This window comes from Aplidium turbinatum, chromosome 3 (assembly GCF_918807975.1).
Source record: "Aplidium turbinatum chromosome 3, kaAplTurb1.1, whole genome shotgun sequence".
NCBI classification, from domain to species: Eukaryota; Metazoa; Chordata; class Ascidiacea; order Aplousobranchia; family Polyclinidae; genus Aplidium; species Aplidium turbinatum.
Genome location: NC_137474.1, coordinates 46344572 through 46361748, shown reverse-complemented (window position 1 = coordinate 46361748; position 17177 = coordinate 46344572). Strand labels below are relative to the sequence as shown.

Genomic DNA, 17177 nt, shown 5'->3' with positions numbered 1-17177 from the left:
TCGAGGCCTGTAAACATGTATAAAAAAGGCTTTTGCTGCGGATTTTCTGCAGAAGCAAAGATATAGATTTTTAAAGTAGTAACTAACGTCACATTAAAGTAGAAAAATAACAACCTGAGGTTCAAATTTTTGATACCTCACTCCCATGACTTCAGGCATTGTTTGCTTACAGTGATTTTTTTACTCAAACAAAACGTTTTGTTTCAGTGTCCTTCCCTGCTGTCGGCACGGGGCTGGGCGCTCACTGGTGCGGCGGGCTGTTGCGATTCACTGGTCATAACGGTGTAGCTTCCACGCTAGCCATTTAGACCATCCGATCAACTATATATGTTTCTCGGCAGCCGTTTTGTAGCAAGAATTGACATCGACAAGTATTGAAATGGCTAGTGTGGAAGGTACACCGTCATGGTTGGCGGGTCGCGGCCACTCGCTGTGCTGGTGAGTGCTTGATATAATTCCTTGCAAATACCAAAATTGCTTCTTTTTGTAACACCAAAGTATCGGCCAAAATATCAGTATCGGTATCGGCCTAAAAACGTGGTATCGGTATCGGCCAAAATATTGGTATCGGTACATCTCTAGCTCTAACCCTCGCTGATCGCAGTTTCCGCTAACCCTAACCCTCAAGTTTGTTTCAAATTGTTTGGGGAAACTCCGATCAGCGACTTCGGCTTTTTTTAATTTTTTTTCTCGATCTTTTCAGAGTACGAACTGACTGTACGAATGGTTCAAGGTATGAACTAGGTTGCACCCAACTATATGTATATATGTTTTGTACAATGTACATTGTACAGTTGCACACATTGACATACAACCTACCAGTTATGGATTTTTTTCTCATGCTGAATTGGGGTCCATGTACTAATCCATGACCATTGACATAACGACATCTACTTAATAAACTTGCAAATATTTTGCAGTTGAAAGTATTTAGAAAAAAGGCCCAGGCTACATTTACAATACATATTGTGAATATAGCCTCAGAGGCTACATTATATGAGTGCAACCTAGTTCGTACCCTCAGTTCGTAGTCGTACCCTGAAAAGATCAAGAGAAAAATTTAAAAAAAGGCCGAAGTTGCTGATCGGAGTTTCCGCAAACAAACTCGAGGGTTAGGGCATGGTTAGGGTTAGCGAAAACTGCGAAAAAATATTTGCGGATACTGCGATCAACGCGGGTTAGGGTTAGAGCATAGATTACTCTATGGTTAGGGTAAAGGTTAGCGGAAACTGCACAACTGCGGAAAAATGTTTGCGGAAACTACAATCAGCGAGGGTTAGAGCATAGATTACTCTATGGTTAGGGTAAAGGTTAGCGGAAACTGCGGAAAAATGTTTGCGGAAACTGCGATCAGCGAGGGTTAGAGAGCATAGATTACTCGATTGTTAAGAGTTACGGCCGAGTTAGGGTTAGCGGAAACTGCGGAAAAATGTTTGCGGAAACTGCAATCAGCGACTTCCGCTTTTTTTAATTTTTTCTCTCGATCTTTTCAGGGTACGAACTAGGTTGCATCCACATTATATTCCTCTGTTTACTCAAACAAGATGATGATCTCAAATCATACACTCGAGTGTGTTGTTACGTAGGCTCCATATCTTTTTGGGCAACTATAGCGCCAAGTGCAAAATGTAAATTTGTGCATGCTTTAATATAGGTGGCAGCATTAAAAAAATGGCAAAAGTAAAAGGCAGTGGCTATTTGACCGGTCATGACGTCACTATATGTGCACTTTTTTCTTTTTCTCTTTCAAAGCAAAAGACGAGAAGAGAAGAAAAAAGTCCCTATTTAAGTTCTAAATTTGACAATCATATTCAACTCTGTCAGTGGCGCGTACGATAGTCCTCGGGCTGGTGTTCCAGAGGGAATAAGTTCGATACTACCCAGAAGCATTCTTTTTTTTTAAGGCAGTGGCTATTTGACCGGCGCCGGTCTTTGAATCTGAAACACTATTTGACCGGTCATGACGTCACTATATAGGCATTTTTTCTTTTTCTCTTTCAAAGCAAAAGACGAGAAGAGTGCGTATATAAGTTCTAAATTCAATGTTTATGTTCAACTGATTCTGTTGCGCGTAGGATACGTATCTGGCTGGTGCTCCAAAGGGAATGAGTTCGATACTGCGCGGAAGCGTTTTTTTTTTTAATTTTTAACTAAATTTTGACACGAAGTGACTCAATCGTTAGGCTTCTGCATTTTTGTAGTCAATTTTTAATTTGAGTAGCCTACAGCCCAATGTTTTATGTCTTTTCAAATATGAGTAATAAAGTTAGAGTTTTTTAATTTTCTTGCATTTAAGAATTTCTCTGGATAATTTTCCGTTCGTCATAAGAGGATGTGACCGTGTTTGCTGTACGACGGAAAAATGTAATGTGTCGTTCGGCAAACACAGTCACATTCCCCAAGAACGGAAAATTATCCAGAGAAACTCTTAAATGCAAGAAAATTAAAAAACTCTAACTTTATTACTCATATTTGAAAAGACATAAAACATTGGGCTGTAGGCTACTCAAATTAAAAATTGACCACAAGAATGCAGAAGCCTAACGTTTGAGTTACTTCGTGTCAAAATTTAGTTAAAAATTAAAAAAAAAACACTTCCGCGAAGTATCGAACTCATTCCCTCTGGAACATCAGCCCGATACGTATTCCACGCGCCACAGAATCGGTTGAACATAAGTGTTGAATTTAGAACTTATATAGGCACTCTTCTCGTCTTTTGCTTTGAAAGAGAAAAAGAAAAAATGCCTATATAGTGACGTCATGACCGGTCAAATAGTGTTTCGGATTCAAAGACCGGCGCCGGTCAAATAGCCACTGCCTTTTTTAAACTAAATTTTGACCCGAAGTGACTCAACCGTTAGGCTGCTGCATTTTTGTGGTCAAGTTTTAATTTGAGTAGCCTACAGCCTAATTTTTTATGTCTTTTCAAATATGAGTAATAAAGTTAGAGTTTTTTTAATTTGTTTGAATTCGAGAATTTCTCTGGGTAATTTTCGTTCGTTATAAGAGGATGTGACCATGTTTGCCGAACGAAACAACGCATTACATTTTGCTCTCAACAAGTTTGAAAATGAATAGCTTTATTCAACTGAATCAGCGGCGCGTACGATGTTTCTCGGGCTGATATCCCCAAGGGTATGACTTAGATACTACCCAGAAGCATATATTTTACCCAACTTCAAACCAAACTGCCTGCTAAAAAACACTGCCTAAAAGTAAACTTGACATTGATGAAATCATTTTTCTTAAAGAAGTATAATATATAACTTTTTACAGCCACCAAACTAACTTGTTGAGAGCAAAAATGTAATGCGTCGTTCGGCAAACACGGTCACATCCTCTTATGACAAACGAAAATTACCCAAATTCCAACAAATTAAAAAAACTCTAACTTTATTACTCATATTATATTTAAAAAGACATAAAAAATTGGGCTGTAGGCTACTGAAATTCAAAATTGACCACAAAAATGCAGCAGCCTAACGATTGAGTCACTTTGGGTCAAAATTTAGTTTAAAAAAAGGAAAGTTCTGGGTAGTATCGAACTCATTCCCTCTGGAACACCAGCCCGAGGACTATCGTACGCGCCACTGACCGAGATGAATATGATTGTCGAATTTAGAACTTATATAGGAAGTATTTTCTTTTCTTAACTTTTGCTTTAAAAGAGAAAAAGAAAAAAGTGCATGTATAATGACGTCATGACCGGTCAAATAGTGTTTCAGATTCAAAGACCGGAGCCGGTGAAATAGCCACTGCCAAACTAAAACTCTTAACTAACACAAGTGATTAACTATTTTTTTTTAAGTAAGTAGCCTATTGTTAATTTTTGCAGCCACCAAACTTACTCACTGACTGTACAAATAGAATGCATAAAATCAGTCATTTTCATAGATTTAGCTAAGAAATAACATGAAAAGAAATTTGACTCAGTGACCATGAGCAAACAGTTGTACAGCAAAGATGGCATGCAAGTGCGTTTGGCAAACGTGGTTAACTCTTTTTGGTGAACGAAAAGTAACCAAGAAAAAGTCTCCAATTCCACCAAAATTAAAAAACATTCTAACAAAACCTAATTATTCATATTGCCTGGTGCAGCCGGAAGCAGAAAAAAGCACTATTATTGATAAACTTTAAAAAAAACAAAAAATGCTCCTAGGTAGTATTAAATCGACGCTTTTTTAATCTTAGACCGATGCAGTTGTTGAGAGCCACTAGCGTTCACACTAAAATTTGTCGAGTTTAGAGGTTATTACTTTTCTTCTTGTTGAGAGAATAGATGGAAAGAAAAAAATTGTTATGCTTGAGTGAGCAGGTGCATGTAGCCTCTGAGGCTATGTTCACAAGATTTGGAAAGAATAGCCACTGCGTAAAAAAAAAATTGACAGTTTTTTTAATTATATATAATATGTTACTATTTGTTCTTTTTATGCCAATTGCCAACTATGTGACTTGTCTGATATGAGTTGCAACAATGATTTATGGTACCATAGCTACTTCAGCCGGTTTTGCTTTTTTTTCAGGTGAGCATAGATGCGAACTAGATGCTCAAAAATAGAGCAGTGCCTAATAATCAAAGCTTTTGCAAAAAGTTTTGACAGTGCTGAATAAAGTTTTCACAGATTGTTTCAATTTTGACGGGAGAATAGTTAGTTAAGTTTTTTATTTATGAAATTGGGTTAAGGTGTGTTTACATATTTTTGGTGCAAACAGTTAGATGCCTGCCAAATAGGTGGCTTCAGGATATTTAGGTGCGGCCCTGGTCATTTAGATGCTATTTGATGTTTCAAATTACACTCAGTCATTTATCAGAAATACTTGATTATGCTACAGTTTATTATTTGACTTAACTAGAAGTGAACTCAGTCATGTCTGATAACTTGTTGATAAAGCTTATGCCGAATCAAACATGGTCTAACACCAAATGAATGCCAAACACACTCATTTAAAAACTTATATGTTTTGCTGGTTCACTATAGCATTGTGTGAAAGCATTGCCCTACCTGCCAAGCTGATAATAATCTGTAAATCAAGCACCTAATGAAATGAACTTGATACTGGAAATAGCACTTAACCCTTTACACGCCAACGTTCCCAAAATGGGAACATGGGGTTGAAGTCGCGCACAGCTTTACACAGACCCCAATTAAAAAATTTCTGTTTTGGATATTATTGTTGAATGATTGTTGTTTCAGATGCATTTGTTGAAAAAAGAGTATTTGTAAAATTTTTCCTTTATGAAAGCGATGGATTTAGTCAAAAATCACATTTTTCATCCTTCGAAAAAAAGTGCTTCTCGAAAACAGAAATTAAACTTTTTTTTGAAATATTTGCGTTTTTTATGTGAGATTACCACTAATAACTTGTTTCCCCTACCATTTGTTTCGAAATATTTAACATTTTTCTTTACATAATTAAATTTATACGTTGTTCCCAAAATGGGAACGTTGGCAACATTTGATACACAAATAACGGAGTTTATCTTCTTTATTTCCGTAGAGCAAACAAACTTATATACAAGGAGAGACAAGAATAGGATAAACTTCAAAGTTTATGAGGTTGATATGAGAAAACTTATTGGCTTACTGTCAGTGTTGTACGAGTCAATGAAATAAATTGACGGCGTCAGCGTTAGCGCGAATTGCCTAAAAACTTCACGGCGTAATGTACTGCGTAAGCTCTCAAAAAATTGAAGGCGTCAACGTCAGCGCTAATTTCAAGCGCTATTTTAGCCAATTGCCATCAAGAAGTGCCATCTTAGATTATATCGGAGAGCTATACATGCCATTATCAAAAGAGTCATAGGTTCGCGACCTCTGGGATAGACTATCAACTACTGGCATAGACAAAGGTTCTTTATCGTTAGTGCACCATTCTTGTGTATTCGACTTGTAACGAGATTGGTTTTTGAGACTGTTTCGAACTGAGAAAGACGATTTTGTCTTTTCTCGACTCAGGTTAACCCAGGATACGATAAACAAACTTGGAACTGCATGATTGGATAGACGAACAGCCGCCACAGAAAAAGATTGTTCATTTCTTTCAGTCTGAAAGTCAAAACGTCCTACAAAATTTAACTATCATTGTGAAACGAGATTTTTCATGAAACCAGAAATGGCGCATAGCGCGTGACGCTAAATATCAGTAAAATTGCTGACGGCGCTATCACTTCCGCAAACTAAAAAATAAACTGACGGCGCTAGCCTCAGAATTAGCAAAACGTTGACGCCGTCAACATACAACACTACTTACTATGAGTGGTTACTAGGGTGTGACAGCCGCCCCGACCTTTTTAGAATTTGCCTACCTTTTTTTTGGTGGTGAGGTTTTACCTGTATAAGATTCCTGTAAAGTTTCAAAAAAATTGGTCAAGGTTTAGAGGTGGCCCGTGGCCACTAAAGTTTTTGGGGGGTGCGCATGTATTTTTAGGGGTGCTTTTGCTATATCTCGGCTCCTAGACATGATAGAAGGTCGTTCTATAGCTCAATCGATGCAGAATAAGCAAATTTGTATTAGACTTGTGAAGAAACTATTTGCCTAAAATGTTTAGTTTTTGAGTTATTTGAGAAAAACCCGTTTTTTGCACAAATTTTGTGAAAAATTGTTACATATGAATTGAATATTTTATCATTTTCACTTTTTTTTCTTCTCAGGAACACCTGGAGAAGTACAGAAGATGTAACTCTTCAAAGTTTAAACCTAAGTTACCTCATGTTTTGTTTTGTTAGAAGCATAGAAACTGAACACTAACATTGTGTTTACTGTTAAGGCAATTTTTATGGTGGTAAGTGCTAATTTATATTACATGCTATGTCACAGTTTAAAGATCATCATCATCAACCAGTTTTGATTATACAGGCCATGAATTAATCCTCATGTCGAGGGTGCGGCCTGTCTGTCGAGAACGAAGTCTTCCCCTCCACACCTCATTTACTGGGTTGACAGAGTTCATGTTCAGGGCTACAAGGTCATGTTTTACAAGTTCTTCCCAAGAAAGTTTTGGTCTACCTTGACCCCGCTGTGCTGCGATGTTAACACATCTGACCTGTGAGATCTAGCTTGAGCTGTGCTCAACGAGACCAAGCCATCTCAGTCTGCCTAATTGGAGGACTTCACTGATGTCTTTTATTTTGAGCTTTGATAGAAGTGTCCCAAACTGGATGTTGTCTTCAGGCTTGACTAGGCGAGTCCATCTTACCATCAGAGCGATGGCCAGCAGATATGAGGATCAAGAAGGGGATGATTGTGAAGATCTGCTATGAAGCCCTAGCACAGGGATTTGTGATGGATGATTATGAGGAGCTAGTCAAACTAGTGCTTTTGCATCTTGGTGAGGGAGCTGAGACCTTTGGAGGTTTTCTACATCCGGGTGCTTGTCACCACGCCAGATGGATGGCCAAGATTTTATACTGCATCAAGATCGTTCTTCTCACTAAAGTTATTACTAGAGATTTTCCTGCAGGTTTTATATGTTCAAAGCAACAGCTAAAGAAAATCCAAAAATTTGTTCAGCTTGTATATTTCTATGTGCCATGGTGGCTAACCACTTTTGTGTCAACTTCTGCTCCTTGCAACGCACCTAGAACTTATCAACGTCAACGAATATGAATAAATCGAAAGCAGTATGGCCAAAGCAGCTCTTAAAGCTCTAAAGGGGCACATGTGATATCTTAGTGAAGAACTTATCCCCCTTACCCTTTTCGATAGCAGTGTGTCTGACGGGACAAAGCAGAAAATTGTTCAAAAGCTGACAAGCTTCGAAGATCCTGGACATTCTTTGAAAAGAGAAGGAAGTGATTTTGGCAAACCCTCCTTTCCTTCCGTTGCTACAAAACCAACAGATGACTTGAGCTCCTTTGTTGGAGAAGATTCTTGGAGCTTCTTCAGAATCTTGAGGATTGACACGACCTTTTTAAGTGTTGGTGTTGTCGATTGGTGCCAGAACGGCAGCTACTGTGAAGCAAAGAAACGGGTTTCAAATCTTTGTGTTGTTAATGATGCAGCAGAAAGGGATGTCAAACTGTGCCAAGACTTTATAGACACTACTAAGACAGAAGTTTCATTTCAAAATATTCTTCAAGTAGTTGAGAACAGCAGAAATTCTATGCCCAATCAGCGTAAACAATACTTACATCCATCTCGGTTAGGGTGTTGCATTTTTTTAAAAAATTTTGATTTTAACTTTGGAAATATAAATGGGAGGTAGGAAATGGCCAAAATATGAGGTAGAAAAAAATTTAAAAAAAAATATTAAAGTTTAGGGGTCCCACGCTCATCCCAAAATTTTGGGGGGGCTCGCAACTAATAAAATCTGGATATTTTAGTTAAATACGTATTTTTTGGATTAAATAGGGTCATGCAACATATTGCTGCAATCAGAATTTTATGAGGAATAAACTGATGTAAAAATAACATTCACTTTCAAACGTTTAAAAAAAAATTTCTTTACACATGTCACAATTTTAGGTTATAAAAGCGCAACAACAATGACTTTGAAAGTCGGCTATTCAAAGTTTGTTAGATGAGCAACCAGCAGTCAAGCATTATAGTTAAAAGATCACAGTTATCAATTCCTAAAGCAGTGGTTCCCAACCTGGGGTCCGTGAGAAAGCATTTGGGGGTCCGTGATTACCCTGATGAATTTTGGAGAGAAAAAAAACAAAAAATGATCTTTTTAGTTTCATTTCTCTCATTAAATTTGCTTATATTAAAAAAGTTTCGGCATGCCACTTTGGGTCACCTTAATATTCAAATACCGGTACTGCTGACATTTCTTGAACAATTCATTCATTTTCTGATTTGATCAACTGTTTAACCTGATATTTGCCGCAGGAGTCATAGCCGCAATGCAATATGACACAGTACAGTAGTTGAGAAGCATAATTATTACAATGGTCAATAGTATGTTAATTGAGTTTCAGGCAAAATTAAGGTAGGGGTCCGCAGAATTAATAATTTGTCTATAGGGGTCCGTGACAACAAAAAGGTTGGGAACCACTGTCCTAAAGGAAAGTGAATAGCCATGGCACAGTTGAGCCTTAGAAGAATATTCTTCACACAAATTATGTTACTTATTTGCTTTTCGAAAAGCAAAGTGACGACTCCAGAAGCATTGCGACAGCATCGGTTAATACAGAAAAACTACTTTCAATCAATCGTCCACTGTCTGCATTCTTTGACATTACCAGTCAGTACTCTCCTTGCCTTTCAGTTGGTTCACCAGGCGACTGGATGTCTTTCAAAGACAATCAAATGGCAACTGAAAGGTTGATAGGAAATTTGACCAGATGCATTCAAAACAGAAAGGTCAAAGACAGCGACGATAGTATGACAGATGCTGAGATGAAAGCAACAGACAATAAAGTTAAAGCATAATGTTCTCACTATGACGTCAGAAGCAAGTCATTAATATTGTGAAGACTGGAGACACTTGATAAAACTTGTTTTTAACACCTTTCTTAGGACTCGCTTTGCATTGGATCGTGTGTTTCGTTTGTTTAATGTAAGCTACAATTTTTACAACTTTTACCATGGTTAGTTTTTACTTCGTTTCTAATTTTCTAGTGCTAAAAAGTTTGCTTATTTCCAAATGGATTGTGGCCAAAATTCTGGTTAATATGATGTGTTACTTGACCTTTTAATATGGGGCCAAGCAGTCTACCAGTCGTGGGGCCCAGTCCAACAAAAGACTTGTAATAGAACCCTAAAAAGGGTTTCCAGTGTTGAAGTGGTCAGACAATATGTCTGAAGGACATACGTGTGGTCCCTCTGGTTCATATGCATAAATTAATATTAAAAAAATGAATTGAATGCAAAGTTTTATGTTTTGCTAATCGCTCGCTAATTTTCTTCAAATTTTGAGATTAGTTTGATCTTTGCTTTGTTGGTAATATTAAAATTCAGAAGTTACGGTATTTCAGTGCATCCTCAAATTGAAAGTAAGAGTGGTTGCATGTAGGGCTTGTAGGCTAACAATCACTCAAAATTTGTTTTTTATGTCTAAATTGGCCTTTTATTTTATGTTGTTTACGAGGCAGTCCATTATAATACAACAAATCAATGCAACCACTAGGTTGCAGAATAAGATGGTTCAAATATATGTTGTAGCCCAAGTCCATCAAAAATTTACTTTTCAAAATCAGGTCAGTGGATGCCGAGTTGGAGACTTGGGCCGTCACTAGGTGGTGCACTTCATCTGCATAACTAATTTTTGATTTTAAACACTATGAACTCAAGGTAAAAAGATGGTTGAAGTGTCTATTCCACCATTTTTGAGGATGCAGAATCCAAAAATGGCATTGTTTTTGGTCTAAACCAAGTATTTTAGGAGGTATTGGACTTTGGTAAAAATTAGTTGTATTAATGGAATGCCTCTAACCTATTCTGCAAAATAAGAAAAAAATCTACTTTTAATCACTTGCCTAAAAATTTTCAAAATCTTTTAAATCTCATTTTTGTTTATTGCAGCTCATTCTACATTCAATTCTGACAAAAATGATATGTAACATGACATATCTATTATTTATAATGTAGATTTCCCAACAATTTAAAAATGTTGCTATTCGCGACCAAAAATGAACTTTTCGGGGTAAGCGTGGGACCCCTAAATATCAATATTTTTAAATAAAAATTTTTTTGGTGTGGTTTTGGAAGATTTTCCACCTTACAATCATACTTCCAACATAGGTTGTAAAATTTGCAACACCCTAATCTCGGTGTTGGTTTCTTACATTGTGATTTTTATCATCGCTGTTCCTTGCTCTCAAATGTATTTTGTGATTTTGTTTAACATTAACTAAACATGTGAATTCATCATTTCATTGATTTTCCATGTGTTTTAACCCAAGAAGAAAAGGTGCTAAGAACATTTTTCTCACAAATATGCAAAAAACAGGTTTTTCTCAAATAACTCAAAAACTAAACATTTTAGACTGAACATTTGTTCACAAGTTTGATATAAACTTGCCTATACTGCATCGATTGAGCTATAGCATGACCTTCTATCATGTCTACGAGCCGAGATATAGCAAACACGCCCCTAAAAATGCATCGCGCACCCCCAAAAACTTTAGTGGCCACGGGCCACCTCTTAACCTTGACCAATTTTTTTGAAACTTTACAGGAATCTTATACAGGTAAAACCTCACCACCAAAAAAAAGGTAGGCTCTGTGAAACCAAGTTTTAAAAATCATGGGGCGGCTGTCACACCCTAGTGGTTACCACAGTCTTCTATCAGAAAATGACTATTGGTGCACAGCAGATGGCATGGAGGCACCAAGATTTTCTAAGGCCATGAGCAGAGACCGTTTCCGCAATATCAAAACGTACTTGCACCTGGCTGACAAGCATAATCTAGCTTAGTCTAAAATGGCCAAGGTACTGCCGCTGTTAGATCTGCTAAGGTAAAATTGTCAAAAATCTGGTACATTTCACCAGTTACTAAGCATTGACAAATTGATGGTTCCTTAACGAGGACTACACAGTGCAAAACAATATATAAAAGGAAAGCCAGTAAAGTTTGGTTACAAGTTATGGATGTTGTATAGCTCCGATGCTGATCCCTACAACTTCGAAATCTACTGCAGTAAAGAGGAAAGAAGAACTAAACCTTTGGGAGCACACTTAGTGGAGACAATGCTGTCATGTGTTGCCGACAAAGACCAACATATTATTCTCTGACAATTTTTCACAAGCCATCAACTACTTACTGATCCTGCTGGAGAAAACATCAGAGCATGTGGTAGGCAATTAGAGAGAACAGGACCGGTTCCTGTCCTCTCCCCAGTAACAAAACCTTCCAGAAAAAGCCTAGAGGAGAATTTGATTACCGATCAGACGGCACTGTAATTTGTGCCAGATGGAACGATAATTGTGCGGTAACTGTTGCAAGTAATTACGACAGTGTAGTGCAGCACCAACTCAGACAGTTTAACAAAAAGTGAAACATGAGAACAAAAAATCAGTGACACAAGCATTTCTGATTGATATGTACAATCAGGGAACGGGGGAGGGGGTGTAGATGTATGTGACAGGTTGCTATCTTCTTACTGGCCACGACTTCGATCGAAAAAATGGTGGTGAAATCTTTTTTACCATATTATCGACCTTTCAATTGTAGCTTCCTTCCGTTTTTGTAATCACGTAAATCAATGTTCTGAAAACCACCTTCAGTTCAGGCGCGAGATTGCTCGGTCATTGGTGAAAATGGAGAAACCTAAGCGTCGAGTTGGGGGACCTACTGCACCTCCGTCTGCAATCGTGCGATTTGACTCGTTGAATCATTTTGTTGTATCATCATCACAAGGAAGATGTATAGTGTGCATGAAAAATACAGGGTTGCAATGCACGAAATGCGAAAAACGGATGCATAAGTTACACATTGACGCATACCACCAAAAATAAAGTTAGTGACAGGGTAGTTGTAGAAAGTAGAAAGTACAGTTACATGGTATAAAGTACATTTTGTTGTTTGGGATCTCTTAAACGTGTGTACTTTTATTTGTTGACTTTTTGAATGCTATTTATCGAATAAAGTAGGCTACCTAACTTTACGTCGTATTCAAATACAAAACACGATACGATATTTTTTGGTACTTTTACATGCCAACGTTCCCATTTTGGGAACATAATAAAAAACAAACAAAGAAATAAAAATTTTAAATTTTTTTCATAGAATATTCTTAGTTAGACTAAAAACTACAACATACAAAAAAATCACGAACAAATAACGAGAGGTTGTCTTCGCCGCCTGTAAAGGGTTAAATGACCTAACGCCACAGTGTGTGTGTACCTATTTGGCAGGCACCTAATTGTCTACACCTAAAAGACGTGCTCACCAACTTATTGTGAAGAAATGTAGAGCAGTAGATATTTACCTGATGCATGGCAAAGTGAATTGCAAGGTGTAGCACTTACAATCTTCATGATCAATGCAATCCATCTGTCACTATTCCTAAATGACACATATTTTGATTTTAAGTGTTGCAATTTTGAAATTGAGTTAAAAGTTTAGACAATGAGAATGTGTGCACTTCTGTTGAGTATTGTAAGGTGTGTAATAAACTGTAGGCGCAACGTTGAAAGATGTGTGATATAACCAATCCAACACCTGGTATGGGTAACAGTTTATTTCTGATCAAAAAATCATATTTTTTGTGGTGTGCCAGATGTAGATAAAAGTGTGTGCACACGGGTCTGCTACTATTCGGCTAGTACGATTCGGGAGTTCCCTATTCGGCGATTTTTTGAATTTTTTTTTAATTATTGGGTACCGTAGCCTAATTATCATTGCCGCTTTTATATCGTTTTAACGTTGCTCAACGTTGAAATAAGACCCTAACCCCAACGCCTAACCCCAAACCTAACCTCTAACCCAGTGGTTCCCAACCGGGGTGCCAATTGCCATGCTCAAGGGTGTCGCGAGATATTGCAATACTGCGGCCCATTCTTTATTTTAACTTTAACCCGTTGAGTGCGGAATTTATTTCTAACCGAGTTTCAGTGCGTATTAACAGTTATTCCCAGCTCCTTACTGGAGGGTCGCTTAGTGGGGAAGTCGCTGGCGGTAAGCACATAATTCGCGGTAAGCCTTTGTTTTCTCGCCCAGGAAAAACAGCGTGAAAGAGATTTTAACTCGTTGCTGTTCTTTTCATAAAAACGTTTGAAACGCATCATTATTGCCAGGTTTCATGATTTTATTTTGGGAAGAATTCGAGAAATCCAGTTTTAATGAACTCTCATATTGTTTTGAATCTTAATAAAGATTTAATTGACATTCGTAACGATGGATATTTTAAGCTTATGCACAAGCAGATGCCTATCCACGACTTCTGGAAAAAATTCAAAATGAATATCCTTGCGTTGGAAAGAAAGCTATTGTGCTTTTGCTGCAGTTTTTCACGTCATAGCCTACCTATGTGAGAGTGGATTTTCCGTAACGAACTAAACAACGAGAACAACTGCTTATAGTCGAGGAAGAAATGCGAGTGGCGTTATCGAATGTGCCCCCACATATTAAGGGACTTTGTGCAAGAAGTCAAGCCCAAATTTCACACTGACACTGACAAGCCCAAATTTCACACTCAACATTTGTTTACGCCGCTCTATACTGTACAACTCATTCTGTGTTATTTCATACAGTTATTTGAAATACAGAAACCTCATAGAATTGATCCAGTTTTGCCAGGGTGCCGCAAACTATTTATCTCTTTGATAAGGTCAAAAAGGTTGGGAACCACTGCTCTAACCCCTAACACTTACCCCTAAAACGGCAATGATAATTAGGCTATGGTACCCAATACTTAAAAAAAAAAATTAAAAAATCGCCGAATAAGGAACTCGCCGAATAGGGCACTAGCCGAATTGGATTTGCCGAAACGGGTTATTCCGGTGCACACTGTGGTACCCCATCATTTTTCTGTCTAAAACCCAAAGTAGGTTTAAAAATGATAAAGCATCTTAGCCTACCTTAAGGCCGATGAAAAATTGGTAATGTACTTTTGTATGTTTATTGTGTTTTGTTTTTAAATTATTTTATTACTTGCGGTATTTAATTGCGCATTTTTATATTTTATTTATTGCATACTAAAAATCTAACTAACTGCTTCATTTTTTGTAGGTTATTTATTGGAATTATTTTAATATTAATTAGCAAATTTAATCTTGCTGCAAGATGATGTCTTTAAATCCCGTATCGATTTACAACCGGGGCGCCGATGAAGAACGCGCAGAAATTGCTCGAATGTCATCTTTTGTTGGTGCCATCGCGATCGGGGACCTTGTCAAAAGTACATTGGGCCCGAAAGGAATGGACAAGATATTGATCAGCCCTGGAGCGAATCCTTCAAGTGAACCTGGAATCACAGTAACCAATGATGGAGCCACAATACTGAAGTCAATCGGAGTTGATAATCCCGCAGCTAAAGTCCTCGTGGATCTGGCTAAAGTGCAGGATGATGAGGTTGGAGATGGCACCACATCCGTCACTGTCCTCGCTGCTGAATTGCTGAGGGAGGCAGAAAAACTGGTCGCTCAGAAGTTCCACCCACAAACGATTGTCCGGGGATGGCGACGCGCGGTCGATGCAGCGAAAGAGGCACTCATCGCGGCTGCCATCGACAACGGAAAGGACGAAGACAAATTCAAAGTTGACCTCATGAACATTGCAAGGACGACGCTTAGCTCGAAACTGCTGACTCAGCACAAAGACTTTTTCGCCAAGATGGCGGTTGACGCGGTGCTAAGGTTGAAGGGAAGCGGCAATCTGGATGCGATTCAGATCATCAAGAAGCTCGGAGGAACAATGACCGACTCATACCTAGAAGAAGGATTCCTGCTGGATAAGAAGATTGGAATGAACCAACCAAAACGCATCGAGAACGCGAAGATCCTCATCGCCAACACATCGATGGACACCGATAAAATAAAGATCTTTGGTTCGCGCGTTCGAGTCGATGGAACCGCGAAGGTGGCGGAAATCGAACTGGCTGAAAAAGAAAAAATGAAAGGGAAATGTGAGAAAATCATAAGCCACGGAATTAATTGCTTCATCAACAGACAATTGATTTATAATTATCCCGAGCAATTGTTTGCCGACGCTGGTGTCATGGCGATCGAGCATGCCGACTTTGAGGGGGTAGAACGACTCGCTTTGGTGCTCGGTGGTGAAATTTGCTCCACTTTTGACCGTCCAGACTTAACCCAACTGGGGAAGTGTGACCTCATAGAGGAGGTTATGATCGGAGAGGACAAATTAATTAAGTTTTCTGGAGTGGCTCGTGCTGAGGCGTGTACGATCATCCTCCGTGGCGCCACCAAGCAGATCCTGGACGAGGCAGAGCGCTCGATGCATGACGCTCTTTGTGTCTTGCAGCGAACTGTCGCGGAAACGCGAACTGTTCGCGGCGGTGGATGCTCGGAGGCCCTCATGGCTTGCGCAGTCCGAGCGCTTGCTATGAAAACCCCTGGCAAAGAAGCCATCGCGATGGAATCGTTTGCAAACGCGCTCATGCAGATCCCCATCACGATTGCTGACAACGCCGGTTACGACAGCGCCGATCTTGCCGCCCAGCTTCGCGCTGCCCACGCTGAAGGGAAATCGACCCACGGACTCGACATGGAAGAAGGAGAGATCGCGTGCATGTCGGAGCTTGGCATCACTGAATCTTTTCAGGTCAAACGTCAGGTTCTCCTGAGCGCGGCAGAAGCTGCTGAAATGATCATCCGCGTCGACAACATCATCAAATCCGCTCCCAGACAACGACGACCGGATCATCCTCATTAGACACTTTTCAATTCTAGTTTTTTTCACCACACGCGACCATACGTCATCGGTAATGAAGGACATTTTCAATGGATCAACTACTGTGCTTCGGAGTTCTTCAACTCTTTGCCCATGCTTTTGATTCAATGACGTACATGTGGATGTTGTGTGTGTGCTCGATTTGATAGCGCACGACTTTCGTGTATGTGTTCCATGTATCGTTGCATGCAGATTGCTCGTGTCACTTCATTAAAATGTACCTGGCTTGCGTACAACAAAGATTTTTCTGTCGGGTTGCAGTGTCAACCGAGTTAACTATTTTATTCTTTTAAGCATCAAAAAAATTAAGTCCTTGACACCTGAGTGTGTAGCTCTAAGCTACTGTGGCTGTGCGAATGAGATGAGCTCATATTCAGTTCAAATAAATTTAACCTTCCCTGTTGACTGCAGTAACTCTTTTGTTTACTTGCTGAAATGTAATGTTATTAACAGGAAACATTTTAAGGCGTTTCGACTTCATAGCCCAAGCGAAAGCTCTAGTTCGGCACTCGAAACGCGTGGATACGCGCCCGGCTCAAGATTACGCGGCGCTGGCTCGACTCTCGGGGTGTGCGCTTGAGCAACTCATTTCAGGACTGCTCTCCATTCAGCGGAACCTAGTGAATAGAATAATTCCCCGGCAAGAACACTTCAACAATCGTAAAACTTCACTCTGTCAAACTCGGTAACCGGCCCTGCGTCAAGAGCCTCTACAAGTATGCGAAACCACCAGGAATAACCAATCAAGGCTTTGTCTGTCCGAGGATAAGGATTCAAAAACCAACCAACGCCGGTTCGACAAAGCTCAAGAGCTTGTGGCTGTGTCTTTGGCAAGACACTTAAAAACATGCCTGGAGAGTGGACAGGGACACGAAC

The 17177-nt window shown here is 39.1% G+C and overlaps 1 protein-coding gene across 1 annotated transcript; it reads left to right on the top strand.

Annotated features, from left to right (window-relative positions):
* The first annotated feature begins 14622 nt into the window (after positions 1-14622).
* LOC145766463 (T-complex protein 1 subunit beta-like) lies at positions 14623-16706 on the top strand. The gene has a single exon (XM_082578179.1). It carries the CDS (start codon positions 14673-14675, stop codon positions 16281-16283), a length of 1611 nt encoding a protein of 536 aa, XP_082434305.1. The 5' UTR covers positions 14623-14672; the 3' UTR covers positions 16284-16706.
* Positions 16707-17177: the final 471 nt, after the last annotated feature.